General features: G+C 51.6%; 1 protein-coding gene across 1 annotated transcript in view; it reads right to left on the minus strand.

Annotated features, from left to right (window-relative positions):
• Positions 1–25817, minus strand: part of TBX5 (T-box transcription factor 5) — a gene marked incomplete at both ends in the record, with an annotated part of 83604 nt that overhangs the window by 24322 nt on the left and 33465 nt on the right. Inside the window, 6 exons of the mRNA XM_082852645.1 lie at positions 2526–2617; positions 10346–10498; positions 14049–14196; positions 15030–15149; positions 17279–17373; positions 18998–19182. Coding sequence (XP_082708771.1) covers positions 2526–2617; positions 10346–10498; positions 14049–14196; positions 15030–15149; positions 17279–17373; positions 18998–19182 — 793 coding nt within the window. The remainder of the gene's footprint in view (positions 1–2525; positions 2618–10345; positions 10499–14048; positions 14197–15029; positions 15150–17278; positions 17374–18997; positions 19183–25817) is intronic.

The raw sequence follows: 25817 nt of genomic DNA on the forward strand, positions 1-25817 counted from the left end.
AGCCTCTCTGCCCCCTCTCCTCCCCAGGGGCCATCTCTAGAGAACTGGGCGCATGACCCTGTCCACTCCCTGTTCCCCAGCACAACTCCTAACGCGGCCACAAAGACACACGTGGCTCGGAGGCTGAGAGTTTCGATCCGACACGTCAATCACTGACTTCTGAGGACCAACCGCCTTGCCTTCCTTCCATCTCCAAGGGCCTACCCGGAAAGGACCCCTCAGCCAATCTGCAGTAACCAGGGGACGGTCAGGGCAGCCCGTTCAGACCAAAGTACAGTCATCTGCCTAAATATCTAACCAGCCGTGTTGTTCAGAGCTGTAACAGACAGTCCCCAGGATCGCTGACATGTGAGCTCTCAAAACACCTGTCCCTCCCCACCTGCCTTTCCTCTGATGTCCATCATCTGCCCAACCAGCTTCCAGAGCACAGGGGCCCCGGCCTGACAAAGGAAAGCAGTGAGGGCTCTTGGGAATAGACACACCCTGACTACGCAGTCTGTGGCCAGGGGAAGCTTCTTGGAGGAAGAAATAGCTACAGGGAGGTTTTAGTGATGGGCAGGAGATGGAAAAGGAGGAGAGAAAGACAGAGCCAGCCCAACTGTGGTGTTCAAAGGGCCAAAAATAATGGAAAGAAGACAGACTTGGAGCAGCTCCTTCAGCATGATTGAAAGGGAGAGGGGACGCTGGTGAGGAACAAAGCTAGGGGGCGTGGCAAGGCTGGATGGGAAGGGCGTGGTCAACCACACCAAGGAGTCTGGACCTGACACTGAGAGCAACAGGAGGCCTGGGAGTGTTCTAGGCTGTGCAGTAAGCGTGTCTGATTTGCGTGGTACAAAGATGTCTCTGGCAGCTGCCTGGAGCACGTCCCCCGGGAGGGGAACAGAGCTGACGTCAGGTCTAAAGAGGTTAGGAGGCTGCAGCAGACGAGGTCGGTGGTGGCTGGAATAGGCAGCCTGGATGGAGAAAGGAGGCGACTTGAGAGATATGATAAGAAGGTAGCATCAACAGGGCCTGGTGACTGGGTAAGATTGAGGAGGCGATTCGAACACCTTAAACCCATGATCCCACCTGCTCTTGACCTTGTGGGAAGGAAGGAAGAAGTGGGGGAGGGAAGAAGGTATTCAGTTGCAGGCTGGAACCAGTCCCTACCTGCACAGCCTGGACCCCTACCTGCAGGAGGACCAAGATGAGACTGTCCATCAACGGCAAAGCTGCTGTGATGACAGATGACCATGAGGATAGGATGGGGGTTTAGACGCCATAGAAATAAAAACTTGGCATCCCGAGCCTACGGCTGAAAATAGTTTGGCCTCTTTCACCTTTACGTGGTATTTGTTGTCAACTCTTCCAACGGCCATAGATTAAACCCAACTCCAGTTCCCAAATGTAGACATGTAAAGCCAAAAATGTTTCTAAATAATCATTTAAGAACTTGGTTATTTTCGCCACAAAAAGCGTCTTACAAATCCACAACTGTGAAGGAAACCAGTTATGAATGCAGGAATTCATATGAGTGTGGTGTACATGTCCCATCTGAGGATAATGGCATATTTATTTTTTAAAAGCATGCAAAATTAGGTCTGGTAAGCCCGCTATCTGAAAACAATTTCCACGGCATGCATTTCTAAACCCAATGTTCAAACCACAAAGCTGCGGCCTTTCTCTCTTTCTCTTTCTTAGGTCTCTTGTCCTCCTTTGAATGGCTACATCTGTCCATTTGCCCAACTCTCCCTTTTTGTGTCTTCCAGAAGGGATGAGGAAAAGCTTCCTAAATGACCTCATTTTATTTTGAAATACTAAACCCACCAAAAAGAGAGGAAGAAAACTTTCTTGGTCAAAGGGATCAAGATGTATTTCTAATTCTCTTGCCATATGGTAAGTTATTTTGGAACTCTACCAAGAGGTAGAGAGAATATTTAACAAAATTGGCAACGCTTGTACAATCCTTTCAAATCAGACCAAATTCCCATTCTCCACAGCCCCTTCTATTCATCATATCAGCGACCATGACCACAGGATATGTAAAAACACCTAGCAATTTTTATCACCAGCTTCCAATCCCCCATGCCTGGGACACCACATGGTGTCAGCTTTGTCTGTATATCACCCCCAGGAACTCAAGCCATTAACTTCCCTTTCATTTATCAAGAGCTGTTGCCTAAAAGAACATCATTCATCGGCTGTGACTTACGGGAAGAAAGAGAGAGCGGACTTCACTTGAGGGAGAGAGACAACAGAGAAAGAGGACAAGATTGTAGCTTTTGTTCCCGAGGCAGATGGAGACCATCACATTCCCTCCGACATGCTCTCCCCTAAAGCTACGCACTCCACGTTGCCTGATAGAGGAAACCACCTTTCTGGAGGGTTACCAGAAAGTGGGATTGAAGAGGATCTTTCTCCTTTTTCTGGATGGCAAGGAGGACCCCATTTCTCTGTGCCTGCACTTCTGGTGTTGCCGACTCACCTGTGTTATTAGTGGGGGTGGGGAGTGCAGAGGCGGGGAGCGGAGGACACCATTTTCTTACCTTTGCATTCTCGACATTCGGTGCAGCTCCATGTCATCGCTGCCCCGGAATCCTTTGGCAAAGGGATTATTTTCAATCTTTAACTGGGTGATCTGAAGGAAGGGGAGAGAGAGAGAGAGAGAGAGTTCCGTTTTCACTTGATTGTTATAAGACTACCTCGGGACCCGGCTAATAATAAGTGTCATGGAAACGCAACCTTCTGGCAACCCAAAGAAGCAAGTGAAGCCCGTCACATCAACGGGACCCATCACTTCATTCGAAAGGAGGAAAATGTCCTAGATCAGATTGTATTGAAAAGGGGAAGAAAACCTGGTTTCAGTTTGCCCATTAATTGGAGTCCTACTCTGCATCATTCCGGCTGGAGTGGCTTTTTTTTTTTTTTCTAAATCGTAGCATTTTGTGTTTCAGACACAATCTTGGCCTCAACACTTGGTACACCCCCTGCTCCCTGGAAAATTGTACCATGTTGACACGGTGTCAACTTCCTGCGGCGTGGCAATCTCCATTGGGAAGGTCTTGATGATTGTTCTCAAAATCCTACTATGCCTCATTTCACATTCATTTCATAGTTTCACAGATACAGTTTGCTAGCTCAGGTGGAAAATGGTGTCTAATTAAATAAAGACCAACATATAAAATTATAACGTATATGATAGCTACCAAACAGCTTCAAAACTCTTTAATTGTCTAGGTAGGGGGACTTCCCCAGCGGTCCAGTGGTTAAGTCTCCGCGCTTCCACTGCAGGGGACAGTGGGGGTTCGATCCCTAGTCGGGGAACTAAGATTCTGCATGTCGCACGGTAAGTCCAAAAAAAAAAAAAATTGCTTAGGTAAGGAAGAGAGAGCCCTCTTCTTGGAAATTTTTGTTGCACTATACAAAACTTAGTGATAGAACAGGGTCTTTGGTTCAAGGTCCAGAACCTTCATGGAAACCATCAACACATACTCTGTTAGCGTGAGCGTACGGTAGGTAGCAGGTCTAGGTAAAAGAGTGCATCCCTATGGAGTTTGCCAGAAGTATTTCCTAAAAGCTGTGTGTGAATTGAATTTTTATATATATAATCACTTCATGGAAACCAGGGCAGCATTCTTCAGAGGCCAGTCATTCCAAGGTCACCTTCACCATCATTATCGTATCTATACAGTCCCTGTTCACTGGTCTGCTTAATATTTTTATTTAAATCAAACCACTTTTGATTTAAATTTATATTATAAAAATAATTATATCACTTCTTTATACGTCAAAGTGGAATCACTTGCTAGTCAATAAAAAGAAAATAAGTATATCAAATTCCCTCTACTGGGACTTCCCTGGTGGTCCAGTGGTTAAGAATCCACCTTCCAATGCAGGGGACACAGGTTTGATCCCTGGTCGGGGAAATAGCTCGATTGCTGGTCAAGGAACTAAGATACCACGTGCCACGGGGCAACTAAGCCCGCACACCACAACTAGAGAGCCCGCGCGCTGCAACAAAAGATCCCACATGCCGCAACTAAGACCCAATGCAGCCAAAAATTAATTAATTAATTAATTTTTTTAAAAAATTCCCTCTACTGGTACCCCCGGAAAGTTCCAAGCCTAAGGCCTGCCTTCTCTTTGCTGCAAGGGGAAATTCAACACTTTTAGAGAAGTATTTATCATAAACTGGTATTGAAATAAGACTCTTCTAGGATAAATGAATAGAAAGGTAATTGGAATAAGAACAATTTTTTTTGTGATCCCATCATCTTCAAGTACCCACAAAACCATCTCCTCTATCCCCAGTAGTATCGTTATAGACTTTGAGAAACCAAGTAGTTGCTTTGCAAAACTAGGCTTAGTCAATGAACGCACCCATAATTTGTCCATCTGGGGGCAAGCATTCTGGTCTGTTCAGTTTTCTGGAAGAGGTGGTATTATAAAGTTTCCTTCTAACTCCAAGACTCTACCATGAACATAAAATTACTACATATGTGTGTGTGTTCACAGTAAAATATATATGTAAAATTAACATTTTTTAAATGTTATGTGATTCCAACCATATGACATCTTGGAAAAGGCAAAACTATGGCAACAGCATAAAGATCAGTGGTTGCCAGGGGTTAGGAGGAAGGGAAGGATGAACGAGAGAAGCGCAGAGGATTTTTAGGGCAGTGGAACGATTCATGATGTAGGATACATCATGGTGAACACGTGTCATTATGCATTTATCTACACCCACAGAGTCTAGGGACTGCCCTGGCGATCCAGTGCTTAGGACTCCACGCTTCCACTGCACCACGCTTCCACTGCAGGGGGCACGGGCTCCATCCCTAGTCAGGGAAATAAGATCCCACAAGCTGCATGGCACAGTCAAAAAAACAACTCACAGAGTCTACAACTCCAAGAGTGAACCCTGACGCAAACTACGAACTCTGGGTGATGATGTGTCAATGTAGGTTCAACAACGGTAATAAATGTCCCACTCTGGGGGGCGATGCTGGGAGCAGGAGAAGCTGTACATGCAGGGGGACAGAGGGTATACAGGAACTCTCTGTACTTTCCACTCAACTTTACTATGAACCTTAAACTGCTCCAAAAAATAAAATCAATTGTAAAACTTTTTAAATATGTCTGGGTATTTCTATGTATACACATTCCCTCCTCCTTCATTTTTTTTAACTGTACCCATTCCTGCAACTTTCTGATTTTGAATTAACTCTTCAGAATGAGTAGAAACGTCTGTAAAATCTCTTTGGAAAACAGCAGAGATTGGCACAATACTGTAGATCAATGATACTGCAATAAAAAATAAAAAATCTCTTTGGAAAACAGTCTTGAACATGTGTACTCCTCAAGCCAGTTCTGAGTCCAAAAGCCCATCACCTAGTGGGGATTTCTTTCTCACTCCGGTTTTATGACAATAAAATGCAACCCAATTGACCATAAATCATTTTTTAAAGGGGGAGAGGGGAATTCTCAAAAAGTTAAGTAAAAATTAGATCATTTTGAAAAGGGGTGGAGGGAATCCTTATCCCGCCTTCTGTACCTCCCACCCACCCGGTGACAGAAGGCAGCCCCTGAATATACTGAGGACAGTAAGACAATGAGGGTGTGGCATCAGGGCTGAATTAATGCCTATTCCATGACGTCACTGTTCCACCAAGAGCTCAGGATAAAAAAATTACCCTGAGGAAAAAAAGAAAAGGGTGGCTTTGGTATTTTATCAGCAAAAATTTTCTGCTCAAACCCATTCCTTGCACCTCAAACAGATTAACTACTACCTAATTCTTGCTCTTATCACCATAGCTTCCAAAAATACGATGGAAAAGGATACGCACACTTTGCTAGATATACACTTAGGTGTGTGGGTCTTACCTATGTCTTAGTGTAGATGCCTATTGGACATAAGAATTACCCCTGAGAAAAGTTAACATGCAAGCTTAGGTGCAGGTAAAAATGTCCATCTGATTTCATACTTATTTCACACTTGTCCCCTCACTTACCAATACCCTGTCAATGATATTCCCTTCCTAACACAGAGCTAGTCACTCACGGGCACATAAACCGATACACCTGGATGTCTGAGTTCTACCCAAAGGCTCCACTGAAATTGACTTCCATTCGTCATACAAATGTACTCCCTCCAAAATCAGCATAAAACCGGATATCCGGGGGAAGGGCATGGGTGGGGGGGGGAAACAAACATAAAAGCCAGCTCCAACCAGTGAGACAGAGGTTGTAAAAATTAATGAGAATAATTGTTGTGAATTCTCACTTTTGAAAAAAAAAAAAAAACCCTCTCGAGGGCCAAAAGTCTTAATTATGTCTCTCTCTTAGGGGTTCATTTCCTGGTCCCAAGCAGAAGGCTCGTACCTCATAAATACAGGCTCCATACACAATGATTTAAGCAGGAGGAAAATACCTTTTAATGGCAAAGTAAGTTAATATCGGGGGAGAGACATGCTTGCATACAAAGCCATTGTTGCAAAAGCAGTGAAATGAAATGCCCATGTGATCTTTTTGTAACACCTAAATATTTCTAGGGATTGCTCTGGGAGCTGCTGACAACTGCAGCGCAAACCTTCCAAAAACATGTTTCACAGAGTGAACAGTCGCTGGGGAAGAGTCGAGCGTTTAAGTATCTTTTTCAAGCTGTCAACCATCTGAGGGAATAACTCCCAAATCCAGCTTGGGATCCCAGCTGGGCTCAGGAAATATGTCGTGTCATTGGAACCCCGTGGTATACAGGTGTGTGACAGCAGTGTAAGAAATGAACCCGGTCACGTACCTGCCTCCACCTGGTACCTGGTACCTGCCTCCAAATCAGTCTGGAGGCACTAAGCCCTTTGGACCCAAAATGGGTGGCTCGTATTTTTCCAAATTGTACTGGCAATTTAATCTCATAGACTGCTTTTCCTTCCCTGCGCAATTATCCAAAGCGTAACGCTGGGCAAAGAGTCCTTGGATTGAAAATGCAACCACGGAATGAAGCAACTAAACCACAAAGACTAACATTTGTAGTTGTGTTTCAACCACAGTAATAAGAAGTTATTTAAAAATCTCAGTCTTTCAGATTCTAAAATAGGGTAGGCAAAGAGTTTTCCAACACGTGTGTTTTGGATGGAGTTGCCCCGTTAATAAACTGATCAACTGAGTAGTCGATCAATGGAATCATCACTAACACTGTGCTGATTCTGTACCAGGTTCTGCACAAAACACATTCCATGGATTATCTCATTGTAATCCCCACAAAGACAATAACAAAAAAACAAAAAATAAATTCTCTTCTTATCCCCATTTTACAGACGGGGAAAACTGAGTTAAATCATTTGCCCAAGTCAAATGGGTTTGAACCCAGGCAGTCTGCCTGCAGATTCTCATCCTAACCCTACAGGAGAGTGAGGAACAGCTCAGGTGGCTTCTACCCATGAAGCCAGGAGTCTCAACATCCCGTCCAGGTGGGACAATAAAGTAACAAAACAGAGTCCACAAATCACACTCAACCTGACCCGCTTATTTAAGTCACACATCATATATCCATGCGAGGAATGTCTGCAAGGGCCTGGATTCTACTGGAAAAATCTATGGCTTTAGACTTCCTCGTGACAAAGAAAATAGGTGTCTTTGGTACTCAATAACTAAATACTGGGGAAAACCTCATATGGGGAGAGTGATTGAAAGTGCTCTCCTATGAAATCCCTCTTCTGGATGTCAGGCTGGCTAAAAAGACCTATATGTACAGCACAACCGGGCTCCCTGGCCCAACCAATGAAGAAAATCAGTAATTCCTGTGTGATCCTCAAATACAGCTATATCCATCACTCAACTGACCATGGTCATCATTTCATGATATAGGTAAGTCAAAGCACGATGCTATATACCTGAAACTCAAACAGTACGTATGTCAATTATACCCCAATAAAACTGGGAAAAAAAACAAAAACAAAACACATATATCCAAATACATACTTGGAGACCCACGTTTTGAGACCCATGAGCGTTTAGATACACAATCTCCTAGATTGTGTTCAAAACTCACACATACACACCCCATTGGACAGGCACTCCACACACACAGATCACCAAATATATTCACTGGAGAAGACTTTTTTTTTTATATAGAAATCTAGGGGATGTGGAGTATGTTCCTAAGTGGCTACAGTGATAGTTTCATGGGTATACACATATGTCAAGCTTAGCGAATCAAATACATCAAATAGTGCCGTTTACTGTATGAGAGTTATGCCTCAATAAAGCTATAAACAGAGAAAGAATGCGTGGTCCCCCAGATCTACCCACTCCTGATGGACCCCTAAGATCTTTACTACATAGAACTTAGGAATTTCCCCCAAAAGACCTGAACACCCGCGTGTTTCTTTAACAGATCACTTTCATGTGTCTATCACTTCCTGTCCTCTGTGGATGAACATGGGTTTCCTTGGCAGAAAAAAGAAAAAAATCCCACATATTTTTGGACCCCCTGTCGGGACTAGCAGGCTCTAAGTATACATATATATGAGGAACTGAGCATCCTGGTTGCTATGTTTTCCTTTTTTTTTTTTTTTTTGCCCTGTGGCCATCACCACAAAGCTAAACATAGGTTTACAACAGCCATGGAGGAAACAGGTTTCTAGCAGCCAATCTCAAATTAGCCTGAAACAGTGCTGGAACTTTCAGGACACTTGACCTTACTTTTCCGCTCTTATTGGTTCAACGAGTGGGAAGAACTTAGAAAAAAAAAAGAATCCTTCTTTCCCTTTAAAAAGTAATTGCGTGGTGTGGGGGGAGGGGGGGAGTGAGTTTTCTGCTGAAAGGAAGCTCTTCTCTCAAGGCCTGGGATCCCAGACAGGCCGTGTGGCCTGGAAGTGACCATCCATCACAGCTTGCCTTGGTCATTGACGATCTGAATTTGGAGATTACCCACAGCATTTCGTTACTGCCCTTGCTTCATGGGGGCAGGGGGCGGGGGGGGGGATTAACCAACACACAGACTGCATGAAATGACCTTCAAGAGGTGACTGGAGGCTTTAGGGTGCTAAGCCCATCTCTCACCCTACCCTGGCCTCTCCTGCCTGGCTCCACAGTCCCTATAACTTCCCTCCACCCCACTTTTCCCTTGCAGGTTGGGGAGGGATAGGAGCTGTAGAGGGGGAGGGGCCCCCATCCCCACGTCCATCTGGGTCAGTCACCCACATGACCCGCCCTCACTGATCCCATAGGGACCCCCTACCTTCCCCTCCCACAGCCCTCTAACCCCAAGTCACTTCATAATACTCCCAACGGTCCACAGTCCCACAGTGGCAGCGGCCTGTCCCCAGCCCCTATATCTTGCCTTTCCTGATTCCAGATCTTTCCGTAATGAAGCTTAGGAATCATTCAGTCCTGCCCTCCCCCCCCCCAATAAAATGAATCCACGTGCACTCAGCTTTCTAAAGAACAGACATGAACCATGACGAGTCAAGACAAGCCCTTTCTCCTGGGCAAGAATAGAAGATACTCCCCCCCAACCTGCGGTGATGGGGCTCCCTGTTCCAACATCACGGTCAAGCCTTGAATGGCCCAAATCGGGGCCTGGATTTCAAACGGCGTGGAGGTCTGACAGTGACACAATCCACCTGCGACATCCCACCTCTATACCACACTACAGCCACCAAATGATGCATTGGTCGCATGCATGCCTCCCCTCGCCAAGGTGTATTTTTGCAGGATCATATTTAAGTCCCCAGAGCTTTGATCCAGGCAGCTGGTGACACAGGTTACTCAGTTTTTGCTTTTGTTTTAAGCAATGCCAACCTTGCTTTAGTATGTGGTCCAGGGTCAGTAATCGCTGAAACAATTAAGGAAGCATCTGGGAAAACCCAAGCTCAAGGTTTCCGGCAACTTTGCCACCTGCCCCGATTGGAACTGAAATGCATCCAAAGGGCAGAGTGGAGGAGGGAAGGAGACTGACCCCCCCACAGAAAAAGTGGTCCCAGGAAGGGTAGCACCACGTCCCCACCCAAGAGCACGGAGCCGGCCAATACGGGGACCTTTCTTCTCACTGATCACTTCACGACTGCAGCGAGATGCCTCCTTGTTACATTTGAGTACCGAGCATTGATACCACGCGGTCATCTATGGTTTGATCATTTCGTTTCTATCTGGGCTGTGTGTGTGTATGTGTGACTTTCGTGCCAACCGCATGAATGTAGTACAAACAGCTGTGACCCTTAGGCTGCAGCTCTGTCCCTGCCCCGGCCCACTGAAGTAGAAGTTGGTGCCCACCGTGCGGAGGAATAAAGGTGCCCATAAAGCCACTGCGATTCATGCCAACAAGCGGGCGGCCCCAGGCCCGCCGGTTCCTGGGTACTGGGCTCACCTTGTGGTTCTGGTAGGAAGTCACCGCAATAAACGCCGTCTCAGGAAAGACGTGGGTACAGAACGCAGTGTTTTTTGAGCCAAATCCATTATTTTCGTCCGCTTTCACGATGTGTAATCTTGGCTGGTATTTGTGCATGGAATTTAGAATAATCTAAAAATAATAAAGAAAATGAGATTGTAAGAAAAATCAAACCCCTTTGTTTCCATAAAGCCCCACTCTCCACCCCAAAATTACGTTCCTTATATAGGCTCTCGGAGAAAAGGTCCCATTTTTTTCTCCTGTTTTTGAAAAGAAGCCAGTGATTTCATTAAAAAGAAACATTTCAAAAATGACAATTTCCATATGAAAGAGCCAGGGTAATATTCCAGGAATCTACCCAGAGCACACACAGCAGTAAATCAGAATGCTTAATAAAGTTAGTTTAATAAATTAACTCCCTGCGTAGGGCATGTCCCCCCCAGCGGGAGTGATGCAAGTTTGGGGCAAGGAATTGGTACCCGCCTCGAGGAAGCCTGGGTAACAATTTTGGAATGAAAGGACAGCAGAAACAAATAAACAAACATATATATATATATAAATAACTAGCCCTGCCCAAGAAAAAAAAGCTCAAAGAGATGCAAAGGAAGAGACCAAGCATTTGCAGAACTGGAAGAAATATCAGAGGAAAAAGAGAGGAAAATGGTGGGAAGGGGGAGACTCTAGGGTGTGAGTTGGGTGGGAGGGAAGCACCCACCTCACCCCTAACATCAAACAGGGGTCTGGTTGCCCTTGAGATTCCCTGTCTCCAACTTAACAGTATTTCAGGATCCGCCACCGGAATTATCCCCAGACCCGGCCCCAGACAGCACTGTGGCATCTGCTTTGGGGGGAATATTTCTCTCCTTCCTTTCTATCTTCTCCATGTCTTTGGGGGGGGGGGGTCCCAGGGGCTAGTGGGGGGTCTCACGGTTGCAGCTCTTCTTACAGCCACCATTGTGAATATTAGGAGGGGGTGTGCAGTCATCACACTCTTGCTGGAGCGGAACTTTCCGGAGAAGATGCGCATCTTTACTAAAAACAACTGAGTTTGTTGTTCTGATGGCGCCGTGCTTTTGATGCTCCCGGGAAGCTGGTAACCCTAATATCTCTCAAAACGTCCTGATCTATACCCACCGAATGGGCGAACTGCCGCGTTTCACGAGCTGCAAAATCTGGCCTGCTTTTACCCCAGGACCGCAAACTGAGCGGCGGAGGTAGTCTCAGTGTCTTTGATTGGATGACCCTGGGGCAGGGTTCTCGGGCCAACCCTTGAAACCGACCTGGAGGAGGGGGAGGGGAGCGCGGCCCGACTAGGCCGGGGGAGGGGCGAAAAGCTCGGGACCCCGCGGCTCCCCGACCCCGGGCCGCGCGGCTCTAATCTCCGGCCGCCGCGGCCCGGCCGCCTCCCTGACCGATAGCGACGCCGGCCGGGGCGGCGTGGCGACAGAGAGACGCAGCGGGGCCCTGCGGGCCGGCGCGGCCACCATCCCGGCTTAGCCAAATTGCTTTGACGGCTGGGGACAGTGTGGAGACATCAGCGCGAGGGCGATCTAAATGGCCCTTAATTTCATTAGGGCGGCTCTGGACTCAAAGTCCGGAGTTTGGGGTGGGAATGCGTGGCAACTGGGCAGTCCGGAGCGGCTCAGAGGACCGCGCCCTCCTCCGCGGAACTGGAAGGGCTTGAAACTCACAGGGGCGCCCAGGGCTCGGGACCGTGCGCGCGCCTTCCCCGGGGGTCCACCCCAAAGGCACACCCGGGCCGCAGAGGGAAAGTTAAGGAGCCCAGACCAAGGTGCCACGGAGGCCCAGCCTCCAGAAGGACGCGGTCCTGGGAGATGCACGCAGGACCTTTACAAAATGGTCCCTTCTCTCCCCAGCGCTTAACCTAAAGCATCCGCAGGGACAGCAGGTACACCGTCAGCCAGCCAACACCCACGCAAGATGGAGGTCACGACTGCGCTGGGATGCACCCCAAGCTGGCCGCTGCAGGCAAAACACCCTGGTTGAAACGCAAAGGAGGCCCGGCATTTTGCCTAGAAATGCACCCCCCCCCCCGCCCCTTTCCTCTCCCTTCCTACAGCGTAGAAGGGGAATAGGCCTTCCTTCTCTCTTCTCCAGTGGTCAACAGTCTGATCCCACACCAACCACGTGTACAGTGGCATTGAGCGCATCAGTGGAGGGCCCTGGTCTCCTTCCCACCACAGACTCAGTGCTTCAGCCCTAAGGCCCCACAAGAACGGATTTCTCATTTGGACCTTCACAAACTGTCCTCCCTCCGGATCAAATGCATTTGTACCCCGTCCCCTCACGTCCCCAAACTGGGAACCCTGTGTGTTGATTCTCCAAAGTGGCAGGACGCAGGTCACTTCTGCAATTAGAGAGACCTGGCCTCAAATCCCTGTTCCCAAATACAAGCTGTGTCACCTCAGGCAGGTAACCTCCCCTCCCCGGGACTCCATACAAAGGCTGTGTATTTCCACCCTCCTCTCTAGGCTGCTATGAGGATCAAATGCCCTAAGACGAACCGGCCTCCTTGTTTGGAGGAATCATCAAACTAAGGGTTGCAAACTCTGAATTCAGAGACTGCGTTCTGTCCCGGTGATTATTTCCAATGAAGAGATTTAGGGACATTTTCCCTCAGATCAGTGTTCTGTTCATTTGTTTTTCTTTGGGGGAAGAGAGGATGATACCCTATAGAGAATCTACTAGAAGCTACACATTCTCTTGGAGGGTGGGGGACTGCACACTCAAGATCCTGCAGTTTCAGGGAGCTCATCAGGCCCCTCTCTCTCGGGGCCAGTCCAGATTCCAGGTGTAGGACCCTGATCTTGGTTTGCCCACTCTGGGCATGGTGGGAGGAGGGGGGAAAGCTGGAAGTTGGGAAAAAAACAGATAAACCCAAGAGCGTCGAGCTAAAAGGGGCAGGAGTACCGGAGTTCGCATCTGGTGGGTTGGTTTCCCCATCTGCAAAAGAGGAAGCAGGAGGCCTCAGGTCTCCCTTTCAGCCGGAACATCCCCATAATATGGCAGGATTTGCAAGGAGGCAGGTAAGGTATACAGCTCCCATCGTGGCCCAGCCTCTGCAGTCTGTGCTGAGTACCTGCCGAGCTAGAGGGCCCATGTTTTCTGCAGGACTGAAACACTACTCCCCACCCCAATCACAGATGGGGCTGAACGAACAGGAATTCCAGGCCCAGAATGAGCTGCCTTAGTCACCCCATGACCCCTGTCCCTCAGCAAAGGCAGGTGGGTTGGATACTGGCAGCAGGGATGCAGGGTGAGAGCTCCAGGCCAGGAGACCTAGGGGGCTCGATCGCCAGCCACCCAGGAAAGACACACCCAGAGCGTGGACTAGCGGACCACAGGGAGGACTGCAAAGGGGAGATGTCTGGGTAGGAGAGAGATGGAGACAGCCAGGAAGAATTAGAAGGTGTGAGAAATAAGAGAAAAGGAAAGAGAGATGAGAAAGAGGAGAGAAAGGGGAAGAGAAAGGAAGGCCAGGTCAAGAAGGGAGAGAGAGTAAAAGGCCAAGGCAGGTGAAATGGAGCAAAGAAAGAAGCATGGGTGGGCGTGAGGAACGAAGAAGAGAGAGACAGTCCTGGAGAAGAGGGAGAGGAGAGTCAGGTGAGGAAGAGAAGGTGTGAACCTGAAGATACGAGGAAGAGCTGCACGAGGTACTCACATGCCCAAATGGGTCCAGGTGGTTGTTGGTGAGCTTGAGTTTCTGGAAGGAGACGAGCTGCCGCATCCAATGCGCCCCAGTGGCCGGCGAGTCCGGGTGCACGTAGAGGCGGCCCGGCATGGCGGGCTCCGCTTTGCCCGTCACAGACCTAGACCAAGGAGAGGCGCCACCCCCCCTAGACTTAGTGCACCGTGGTGCCGGCTGGTTCTTGAGCAAAGCAACGGCTGCCGACTACGAGAATGATCTGGAAATGGCCTGACCCTCAGGTCTTGCTTGGGCATCTGCAATGCCAGATGCGCAGAAAGCCTGGAGCTGGTGTCCAGGCGAGCGCTCCCACCACCACCGCCGCCCGGCTCTTTCTCCTTCCACCTAATTCCTCCCCCAGCACCAAGGGCGCCGTGGGGAGCCTCGCAGCGTCTCTCTGCCCATGAACAACTGGCGGGTACTGGAAGCCTGGATGTGCAAAAAAGTCTCGGGAACACTCCTTGAGGGCTTTCCAAAGGGGCTTCGTCTTCAAGCCTCTGCACTCTTGGCAGCCGCGGGAGCAACGTACCCAAGGAATGCGCCTCTCCTCTCTTGCCTTTTTAACTCAAATACCCCGGACTGATTTTGCAATTTCATAAAAAAGGCACGTTCAAAGCAGGTAACTCATAAAAAATAACTGTTAATGGTTTATGCCCCCAGAAATAGCTCCAACGTTTGGTAACAATACCCTTTTTAAAAATCCACAACCCTCCGGTGCAGCAACAGACATCGGCACGTTACTTCCTCTGATCCTCAGTTTTCTCGTTTATAAAATGGGGGCTAATGGCTGCTCTTTTTTTTTCTCAGGGTGAGGTCAGGAGGATGCAGCGGAAGGGGCAGCAAAAACCTCTAGCACACAGTAGGAGCTCAAAACAATGTTTATTGGTTCAGTGGGGAGAGGGAAGTTTGGTCTGCACGGTCCTCCCTGCCTTCCCCGCCAGCCGCTACGGTGCCTACCATTTATTATCTGCGAACTTGTATCTGTGGTCGTCGGCGGGAACGATGTCCATAAGAAGAATGTACTTCGTTTTGGGATTAAGGCCGGTCACCTTCACTTTGTAACTGGGAAACATCCGCCTAGGACAGACGGGGAGGAGACACAGAGGCAGAGGGAATTAATGCAAACATTCTGAAGAGCGCGTCCACAAATTTTAATGGAAGAATCGATCGTGGACGAGAAACGCGGCCCCTGCTCCGCTCTTGCCAAGATCCATCCCAGGTTTCCCTCCAAGTTATGGGGAGGAGAAAGGCCAAGAGATGAGAAAGCAGGCTGGGACTATACCATCTACAAGAGGAAATAGAAAGCAGAAGGCGAGGACTTCTACAGACTGGTTTCGAGGAAGCCCTGAAAGGGACCCCTCATTTCAACTCTTGCTAAAGACTCTTTTCAGAACCAGACACCTACTTTTTAAATTTGGGGGCAGGAAAAGTCTTGTTTAAAAAAAAAAAAAAAGGAAAAGGAAAAGAAAACAGTTGGCTTCCTCCGCCCAGCCAGGTGCTTTGGCCGCGCGGAGCAGCTCTGCGCGTCACGTGGGCACCCAAGTGGGTGCTCCCTGGGGCTGCCCGCGCGTGGGTGCCCACGGCACGTCCCGGCTTCACTCCGCCCCCAGGATACAGCTCGGCGCGTGACCTCTGACACGAGTGTCGCGCAGGAATTTCTCCCTAAATGCCCCCACCGCATCTCCGAGGCGCCTGGCACTCCTTCTTAGAGAGTCCAAACGCTTTGGCCCTCCTCAAAGAAATTTAGTTTCGGAAGGAACCGGGCCGTGCGCGAGGATCTGGTGCTTGGAAGGAGGTTCCGCCGCCCCGCGTGTGCCGCGCCCGGCTCCCTCTCCGCGCACAGGCGCACTCCCCGTCTCCATCCGGCCTCGGGAGGAGGGCGCCCCGGAAAGCAAGCCTTCCCAAGGCCGCCCGGGGCGCAAGGACCAGTTGCTGGAACCTGGCTCGCTCAGGGATGGCGGGAAGGGGTGGGTGAGTGGAGACCTCTCCCTCTGGCCTTGGAGCCTCGCCTCGCGGTGTTTATCTGCCCGAGCGAGCGCGCCTGGAGGCGGAGGCGCCGGAGGCTTCGCAGGCCTTTTATAGTTAAATCCCGTTGGCTCAGGCTTGGGAGGGAAAAAGGAGGCCCCGGCCGCCCTTTCCTTCCTCGGCGGAATGGGAAGAGGACCTGAGTTCTTTGGTATAAACAGAACGCGCCTCCTGTTCGCTCGGGCCGAGCGGGGGAGCACACATTGTTTAATTTCAAATAATAATAAATGTCACTGTTGTCAGTTTATTGCGAGAGGCTTGGGCTGCAGAAGCGGTGGGCGTCTGGCGAGGCGGCTCCACCCGCCCCTTTCACACACTCGGTGGCTTCGGCCTACCGGATGCTCGGCTTCACACGCCTGCTGTGCGCAGACTGGGACTTTCTGCCCTCAGGGACGCGCAGGGCCAGTCCAGCACCGGTAGGGACGTGGCGGGGTTGTCCCCGCACCCGGGCGCACTCAGACGCCGAGATACCGAGTTGCACGACCCTCCTACCCCCTCCCCCAGAAGTCTCGCATTTCTAGCTAAAACTGTGAGCTTTTAAGAGGAACTCCGGGGTGAGTGTCTTGATGAAACGGCCGTGTTTATCGGTGTCTGTATATAGAGCCCGGCGTAGCCCGGTTCCCTTTCAAAGGCTTCGCCTGCTTTCTATAAACAATGAAAGAGGTAGCGAATACATTCAACGATTCCGAGTTTGGCGATCGGGTGGGACTCTGGAACCGCTCCAAGGTCAGGGAGGGTGGGAAGGAGGGTCTGGGCCAGGAATCAAGTCTGAGATCCCATGAAACCCAAACCCCATCTCATCTCTGTGTGTCTCTGCAACTCTCTGTTCTCCCGTTGGCTCTCCCACCTCATCCCTCCTTCTCTTATTACTAATCCATCCAGATAGCACAGCCTCCCAAGCTCTTGCTGCTTCTTATATGCGAGGTGGAAGAAACGCCCAGGTCCCTGAGCTGAATCTTTCAGGCTTTTCCCCTCACAATGGGAGATCACTGGAGGAATTCACCGTTCTCCTCTTTAACCGGGATAGGGTCAAATGAAATATATTCACATTCGCTCGCTCTCGCTCTGTCTCTCCCCCCCTCCCTCTCTGGTTCTATTCTCCCCTTTTACTGGTCTCCCACACCTTTCTTAGTCTCTCCCACAAGTTCCCTGTACCTTCCCCACAGAGGTGACCATCTCACCTGCCAGCCTTGGTTATGATCATTTCCGTGCCCACTTCGTGGAATTTCAGCCACAGTTCTCTTTCATGGAGAAACACCTTGATCCCTTCCATGCCCTATAAGAAGGAGAGGGAAAGTCAATGAGCCTTCCCTCCCCAAACTCCCCCCAAACACAGAGCTTTCTCTTCCTTCCCCCTCGAGCCAGTGGGCTCATAGGCTGAAAACGGCCCCCAACCCACTGCAGCACTGTCTGGGCTCTCGAGCAGCCCTTGCCCTGTGTATGCTCTCTCCCAGGCAGGTCTTAACCCCACAGTGCAGAGCTGTCTCCTTCTAATGCCACCAACACAAGGCTAGAAAAAAAAAACCCAGCCATCAGGGTGTTCCAGAATGTGCATGGGGAGGACGGGGCTGAGAAAAAAATGGGACCAATCCCCATCCGCTTTAGCCAAGGGGCAGCTAAAAGGAAAAAAAGAAACCCAACCTCAATCCTGAAAAACCCACCCAGGATATTCTTATGCAGACACCCAGATGTCCACACGAAAATAGACAGTTGTGCACTGTATATATGCGTGTTTATTCTCACCATGGCAGTGCATAGGTAGACATAGGTGAAATATAAAATTTTAAATATTTATATAATAGGTTTCCACAATCCCAAACAAAAATTAATTCTCAAATGTCTCTATTAACATACGTCCTAGGCCTTCCTCACATCCAGCTTCGTTCATTTCAAGTTGTTTGGATTATGGGCAAAGCGATTTAACATTTCTACTTTCCACTACAAGTTATTTCACAAAACTCATACCAAAAAAATTACATACAAAGTCTTCGTTTCGCAATAATTTGTAAACGTCTAACAAGTACATTTGTTTTCCCCTGAAAGAAAACCTCTCAAGTTTCTGAAAACGCGCGCCCACTGTCTCACTACAAATACACGCGCATCTTCCTGAGATGTGAAGGGCAAAGGAGAGAGACAATGATAAAACCAGGAAGGACATCTGAATTCCAAAGAAGGGTTTTAGCTGTGTGCAAATATCTTTTCTGGTCAAGACACCCCGCTTCCAGCCCTCTGACACCCCATTCCAAAACCATCAAGGTCTGCGGACGACGCCTTGAGCGCCCAGGGCGCCGGGGGTGAAGGGCACAGGGCGAGAGGCGAGGCTTCACGCTCGGCTCGGGCCCAGCTTCCAGCCAGGCAAGCCCGGGCTCCCCGCGCCCTCCCGGCCCAGCCGTGCGTGCTCCCCGCCGCCGGCCCCGCGGAGCCAGCCCACCAGGCCCCGGCCGCCAGACAAACGGTGCAGCGCGCGAGGTTGCGCGGTGGCGCGGAGGAGGCGGGAGGAGGCGAAGGCTACGAAAGATCTGAAGAGGGGTCAAGCCATCGCTCATGCCGGCCTGAAGCGGCCGCTGACCCGACCCTTAATGAGGCGTTCAAGCCGAGTTTACACCTAGTGCAGCAGGAAAGAAATGATCTGGGCCATTGTTCGCTGGCCCCAAACAGCCGGATCTTTGAGGCTCCCCTAACAACTTCAATGTATTTCAAAAATCCTCTGGCCGTAAAGATAATCGTCACAATAAAGTGGATGGGACTATACTGGCATTTAGGGAGGCACGGCAGAGAAGGGTGGAATTGAGCAAGGACGAAAAGAAAAGGGGCAGATCATGGGCACTGCCCGCCCCCCTTGCCCAAACACTCGAAAGAGGGGCTTTGGTTCCTGCAAAGGGCCCCGAGGCCCTTCTTACCTGCTGGGTGAAGGCGGCCTGCGGGGACGACGGGGACTTGCTGGGGGCCCCCAGCGCGCTCTCGGGTTTTGAGTCACAGGGTAGATCCTTGGAGTCTGGTTCCAGGGGTGTGTGAGCCAGGCCAAAGCCCTCGTCTGCGTCGGCCATGGTGAGCCCGGGGCCCTGTGACCGCTCGGGGTCCTGCTCTGAGGACGAGAAGGAAAGAGAAAGACAGATGGCGGGGGACGGGGGGCGGGGGCGCAGAGGAAGAAAAAGAGAAGGTTGGAAGCACAGTTCTGGTGACAGGAGGGGGCAGTGACTAGGCTGCCACCCGCAGTTTCCAGCTACCAGCGCCTCCGTCCCCAGCTGAAGGAGGCTGCGGAAGGTCCCGTTATGATTATCATTACTATTACTTTAAGACCACGCACAGCCTCTTGCGAAAGACCCGCGTCACAGCGGGAGGAGGCGAGGCCCGCATCTCCCCTTCGCAGGCTACCCCGCGATAAGCGAGCTGCCCGTCAAATTTGTCTGGACTTCTGGGAGAGCCAATAAAGATAAGGGCTGGGTATTTTTGGAAGCCATTGGGTACGAACCAAAAACAAAACAAAACACAAACCCGGTGCCCTTCTGAGATTTTTTTTTTCTTCATCAAATTGCAAGAGGCCAGCAGAGCCCTGTTTATGAAAACTCACAAGAGGAATATTTTTCTGCAGCAGGCAAAATGCCTGAAAGAACCCGCCTCTCGCAAAAACCAAAAACATAGGAAAGGAAAGAGCTGGAGATCCAGAAACCAGGTCTTGAGAATTCACGTTCATCTTCTATCAGTCACAGGCCTTGAAATGAAAAGTCCTTTAACATTGAGTCCTCCCCTTTTCCCCAACCGTAAGCAACATGAAAAGTAGAAAGGAGCCAAACAGAAAGGGCAGGAAAGCGGCGGCGCAGCGGTTCGGAGGGCGGCGCGCGGCTGGGTGCCGGAGGCCAGCGCTGGGGGCACGTTCTCCTCGTTTTCTCGGCTCTCCAGCCCGAGACGGGCATTTTGTCGAGCGGCCTGGCCGAGAGGAGCTTCTCCGAGCTTCCGTCGGGCCTGGCTCCCTGGAACTGCAGGCCCAAGCTCGGGGTTGGCGACGCCAGAGTGGTGCCCGGATAAATCCTGGGCTTCCGGCGTTGAACCGGCCACTGAGGTCCGACACAACTTGCAGAATGGCCCGGGGTTACAGGCATGTGAGGTTGGAACACACAAAATAACAGCTGCAGAACGGTTCAAGCCTGGAGGAGCCTGCCTCCTGCTCTGATCTCCTTCCAACATCCTCTACGTTCCCAAGTAGGGATTTCCTCCCTCAAAAGCCGGGAAGACTGAGAAGGAGGCGCAAGAAATGCATCCCCCCTCCCCCAAATCTTAGCAGTCGCTTGGGCAAAAGGCTGGATCCCACCCCGGGTCTGCAGTGGCCGGAGACCCAGAAATGGTGCCGAGGAGAAGACCGGCTTCTGAGGCCCGACTCCCACCCAAGCCGCCTCTTGCACCACGCCCTTGGGGTTTGGGGGAGGCGGTGATAGGAGCCCCCGAAGCCTGCTCATAACAAAAGAAAGTGGGGCTGGCGTGCCCCACGTGCGCTTCCATTTCACCGCCGGCCGCAGGGACAATCCCACCGCGAGCCCTGGCCGGGGTCCCGGGGAGCTCGGGGCTGGCGGGGCCGAACGAGATGCGGCTTGACAGAACCGGGCCGCGCGTCCTGCAAACCTCAACGCCTCTCCCCCAGCCCCGGCCGCCTCCTCAGCTCCACACGCCGGGCAGCTCCGGGCCGCGCAAAATCTCCGCGAGCCGGGCCCTGCAAAATCCGAGGCCAGGCTTCGAGTGCCGCGTTCCGCGCCTCCCTGAGCCGCTCGGCCGGCGGGCTGCCTCCCCAGCCTCCCGGGCCATCTGCGGAACTGTTACCTCGCTCGGTGAAGCCGGTGCATTCACTGCATCCCTTCTGGCTCCTAGCAGGGAAGCCGGCGGCGAGGCGGGGGCGCGGGCATGGTGGCTCCGGGGTCTATGGGGGGGACTGCTTCCCCAGACCAGCGGCTACCGCTGCCTACAAAGGAGGACCCACCGCGGGAGCCTCGGCAGTGACTGCCCACAATTCAACACACACCTCCTCCGCTTGCGCTCGCGCTCCCTAAAGACTTCCAAGTCGTCAGGCGCCAGAAGGGCTCCGAAGGAAGCAAAACAAGCAGCCTCCGGGAGCACCTCCAATAATATAATCTCAGTGCCCTGCTTCTCCCTTGTGCCCACAGGGAGGGAAAACTGGGAGACAAGAGGGAGCCTGGGAATGGTCGACGTCCTTTCTGAGCGCAGCTTCCAGGGTTAAAGTTCCGGAATCCGAGGTAAGAGTCGGTCTCTCCCCCTCTCTCTCTCTCTCTCTCAGAAATACAAGCCGACTCAGCTGAGCTCCGTGACGTTGGGCTGCCTTGATGCTTACAAAGTACTGAAATTGCCTATCCAACTAGCTCCCACTGCACGCCGCCTGCCTCTGTCTGTCTCTCTCTCTCTCCCTCCCCTCCTCCCTCCTCCCTCTCCCTTCCCACTCCCTCCCCCAACCACCTTTTCCATTAGATTTCCCGAACACTCAAATCACAACACGACTCTCAAACCCAGACCTCGAGATCACCCCCTCCTCTCCACCCGCTCTCCAACCTCCATCCATCTCTGCTTCTCTGAGCGCGGCTCGGAGGCTGCAAAAAATCCTGCACAAATCATCGCAAATCCGCTCGGCTTCTGCCCGGGAAGTAATCTGGGTGACGCGGCTGTGCAGAGAACAGAGTAGGAACGCACGAGGCGTGCACACACGCGCTGGGAGCCTCCTCTGCAGCCTCGCCCGCGTTCTCTCTCCACCGCTGACCTCAAGACGGAGAACTGCCTGACCCCGCCTGGCCCAGCCTGCCGCCGCTAGCCGCCCTGATATCTCCCCCCATCCCCACTCATCACCCCGACTCTGAGAGACTCTGGGGTGAAGGCAGGGTGAAGGTGCGTGCGGATGGGGCCCAAGATCAAAGATGCCCAGAAATCGCCCTGCGCTCCCACCCCCTCAGGGCCACCAGACCTCCCGTGCCCAGTTTTATTAAAATAATCAAACAGTCACTGGGGGCTGGCTGGGGTTTTCATCTCCACTCGCCTCCTCTCCCTGCCCTCCCCCTATCTGAAATGTATTATTTTGAGGGTCGAGTTGAAGAGGTCAATAGAAGCGTAAACACAGTCAGTAGGTCTTAGCCTGAGCAGACCCAGCTTGGAAAGTCAAGAATTAGTGCTTGGAACAAACGTCAGGGTCCCCGTTGTTGTTTCTTACCCATGTCTCTGTCACCCTGTTCTTTTCTCAGCCTCTGTCTAGAGATTCAAGCCTGCAGGCCAAGGTCTGGGGAGAGGGATGGAGGGAGGAGAACCGCTAGGGAGATCTGAGGCTGCCTCAGTACCATCCTCTATGGCCCCGGGAACTAAAATCCCAGCGCAGGCCTGATGCATCGCTGCAAAATTCCTAAGTGGATTGTCCAACCCTAAAAGTGGGGCAACTGGGGAGAAAACCAACCCAAGCATTCTCTAGAGTTCTCACTCCACCTTCCAGGTTTGTTTTCAAACAGCCTTTTGCTGAGACAGTTTATTTATTTGTGAAAACACCCTCACCCTTCCAAAATGTCAGCTCAGAGGACTTTGGGCTCGCTCAGGGGGCGACCCCCGGCCAACGACGGAAAACAAACATGGCTTCAGGAAAAGCCTGCATCTCCGCATCTCTGGCAAAAAGGAAGGGGAAATCCAGAAAGAGCTCTCCAATCCCTTTACATTCTCAGAGATTTGCGGATAAAATAAATTCCCATAAATAATCTGCAGGTCCCTCCCGAGAGGGAGAATCTGTACTCCCCCAAGTAATTGCCTGGCCCAGATTCACTTAGTTTGTGAAGTGCAGATTCTGCGGGCCACCAAGTTAAATTGGGATTTTGAAATCTCAAGGGCGAATCTATTCTTGCCAGGTGACACTCTCGCGAGCAAGAGAGTGCATTCTTATTTCCACGGTGAAAAAAAGAAGCAAGGCTGGGAGTGGAGTGGATTCATCAGGGCCGAGCTGGGGAGGGAAGCCAAGGGGCCGTGGGCAGGCCAGTGCTAAGAGAATCCTCTACCCCCCACCCCAGAGCTCTCCAGGGCGACACTCACCTCCAAAAATCCTACCTCTTCTTTCCAGCGCAGATGCCGAGAGTAACGCCTCGCTGGGAGGGGTGTGTTCAGATGAAGAGTTTGGAAAGGACCCCCCAAAAGAGACCCCTTTTAGGCCAAGCCTTCTTCCAGCGTCTTTCAAGAGTAGTGTGTACCTCCCAGCTCGAAGTTGGTTTGTGGTCTTCGACAAATTAAATATTACTGTTTATTACCAGGCATACCCCAATAAAATAAAGAGGCAACCAGGCGATACCGACTATCTCACCAGCCGCTGCACCTATAAGACTTGGAGACGTCACGAGTCACGCAACCGGCCCGCGCGCTGTCACGCTCGACTGGGGGGCAGCGGCGGGACGTTGAGTCCTCTCCGTCTTCGCCTATCACTCCCGCCCGGGTCTGCGCAGCCACAAGTCTCAGACGCCTGGGCCACGGGAATAAATAAAGAAATAAACAAATCCAACGCTCTCTGGGGAAAAGGGGGTGGCGGACATCAGCCACAAATAGAGACAAGATCGATTTGCTTAGGGAGAGGGAGGGGGTCTTTTGGCGAAGGGAGGTGGGAGCCCACATCAGCCCATGGATTGGAAAAAAACCGAGTTGGCGGGGGCTGGGGGGGGGGCGTTGGAATCGAGGTCTCTCGCAGGAGGTAAGAGTCTTCTCATTATTTAAAAACAATTTTTTCCCAGGAGGAGCTCTCAGCATATGACTATTGAGGCGCCTCTCCAGCTGATTAAGTTTGGGACGCGATAACTCACTGCCCGCTTGCCGGCGTGCATAGAAGTAATTACTGGGTTAATCGCGGAGGGGAAAAGACACAGAGACGTTTGGAGCAAGAGAGAGTCGTCCGCAGCGTTTCTCGCTTAGAAGAAGTCCATTCTGCGAATCCTCCTTTAGCTAGGTCGGGGGATGCAACTGGTCCCAGCGTGGCCCGGCGGGGGCGGGGTGCGGGAGGGTGATTTGTGCAGAGAAAAATTGTAGTGCCGGGTCCTGCAGAGGGACGAGGCGCTCTGTTTTGTTTTGTAATGACGATTATTATTATTAATATTAGTCTCGTCAGGGGGCATACCTTCTAAGCAGCCGCGTGGCGGATGCGCACAAGCTTTTGCGCGCAACTGGAAACACACTAGGTTCAGTTGCGAAACGTACCGCATAGACGCCCCTGGCGGCGCTGAAAGGAGAGCTAGGCCTACCCAGCATGGAGCGAGCGAGCGAGCGCCCGGCCTTCTGGAAAGGGTAAGTTCCCCTCCTAGGGGCCCCGAAGGAGCCGGACATCGGACTCTGGACTTGCCCGCAGCTTCGGGGTTCGAGCCTGGGTTGCGCGCGTGCCCCCAGCCCCACCCCCCCACCCCCCGGGCTTTCCGAAGCACGGCTTGGCCCCGGGTCGCGTCAGTCTGGGGCTGGAGCAGCAACAAAAAGTGCAGGAACGCAGTCGACCGGGCAGTCTCTGGAGCTAAGGTCTGGCCCGCGGGGAGACCTGGCAGTGGTTTCCAGCGCCGAACGCGGGCGCCCGGGCCAGTCGGGCGGCAGACTCTGCTGCTTCCAGCAAGCAGAACCCGTGTCTCTCCTCTCGGCCAGGCCGCAGTGACTTTCCCGAGCTTCGCTTTCATTTCCCAAATTATTAATAGTCATCTTTTACCCACGCCGAGGCCCTTTGGGTGCAGCGTTTGTTCCCAGATGCCCGAGAGCGCAACCCCAAATCCTTCGCCCAGAACCTGGAGATGGGTTTCTATTTGACCTCTGGGCCGAGGTGGGCCGGAGACGGAGGCCTGGGCCCCGCCGAGACTGGAAGGGGAAAGCGAAACTCCGAGCGGGGCGAGCTCTTTTCCGTTTCGCTCCTTTCTCTCGCATCCCTGGCGCGGGCCCCGCAAAGACCCGGACCGACTCACAAAGGATTCCGTATGCTCAGCTTCCGGACCCGCTATCCCAGAGGGTCCGGAGGCCGCACCACTGGTAGAATAAACTGAAGACCTCAACTAGGTTTGAGAATCTCCATTATTTCCCCAGTCATTGGACAGTTAACTTGAAAGAGAGGCTTCGATCTGCAACCTCCCTTCCTTCTTTCGGAGGACCGATGCTTTCCCCGAACTGCCACCCCCATCCCTACCCCCATCTCCACCCCCACCCGCGCTCGGTTTTCTCCCGAAATGTATTTTCCTCATTTTGCAAAATTCCTGCCTTCATTTTAATATTGCAGTGGATAGGGAAGCAGAAGTTCCTATGCTAAAAATCGAAAACAATAAAAGCAAGGGCGACCGCTGTTGATCTTTTTCCTTCACTCTTGCCTTCTACTTTTAAGAAAGTCGCATTCTGGGGCTTCCCTGGTGGCGCAGTGGTTGAGAGTCCGCCTGCCGATGCAGGGGACGCGGGTTCGTGCCCCGGTCCGGGAGGATCCCACATGCCGCGGAGCGGCTGGGCCCGTGAGCCATGGCCGCTGAGCCTGCGCGTCCGGAGCCTGTGCTCCGCAACGGGAGAGGCCACAGCAGTGGGAGGCTGCATACCGAAAGAAAAGAAAAAGAAAGTCGCATTCCAAACCACCGTATTTCTTTCCTCCCAAAAGAGAACTCGCTTAAGAATTCACCCCATTTCCGTTTCTCTCCGAGATGTGTCCCCGCCTGACTCGGATCTCTATCGAAGGCAAAAAGTAGGTAGACGTGCAGATGG

This window comes from Leucopleurus acutus (genome assembly GCF_964270905.1).
Source record: "Leucopleurus acutus genome assembly, chromosome: 13".
NCBI lineage: Eukaryota > Metazoa > Chordata > Mammalia > Artiodactyla > Delphinidae > Leucopleurus > Leucopleurus acutus.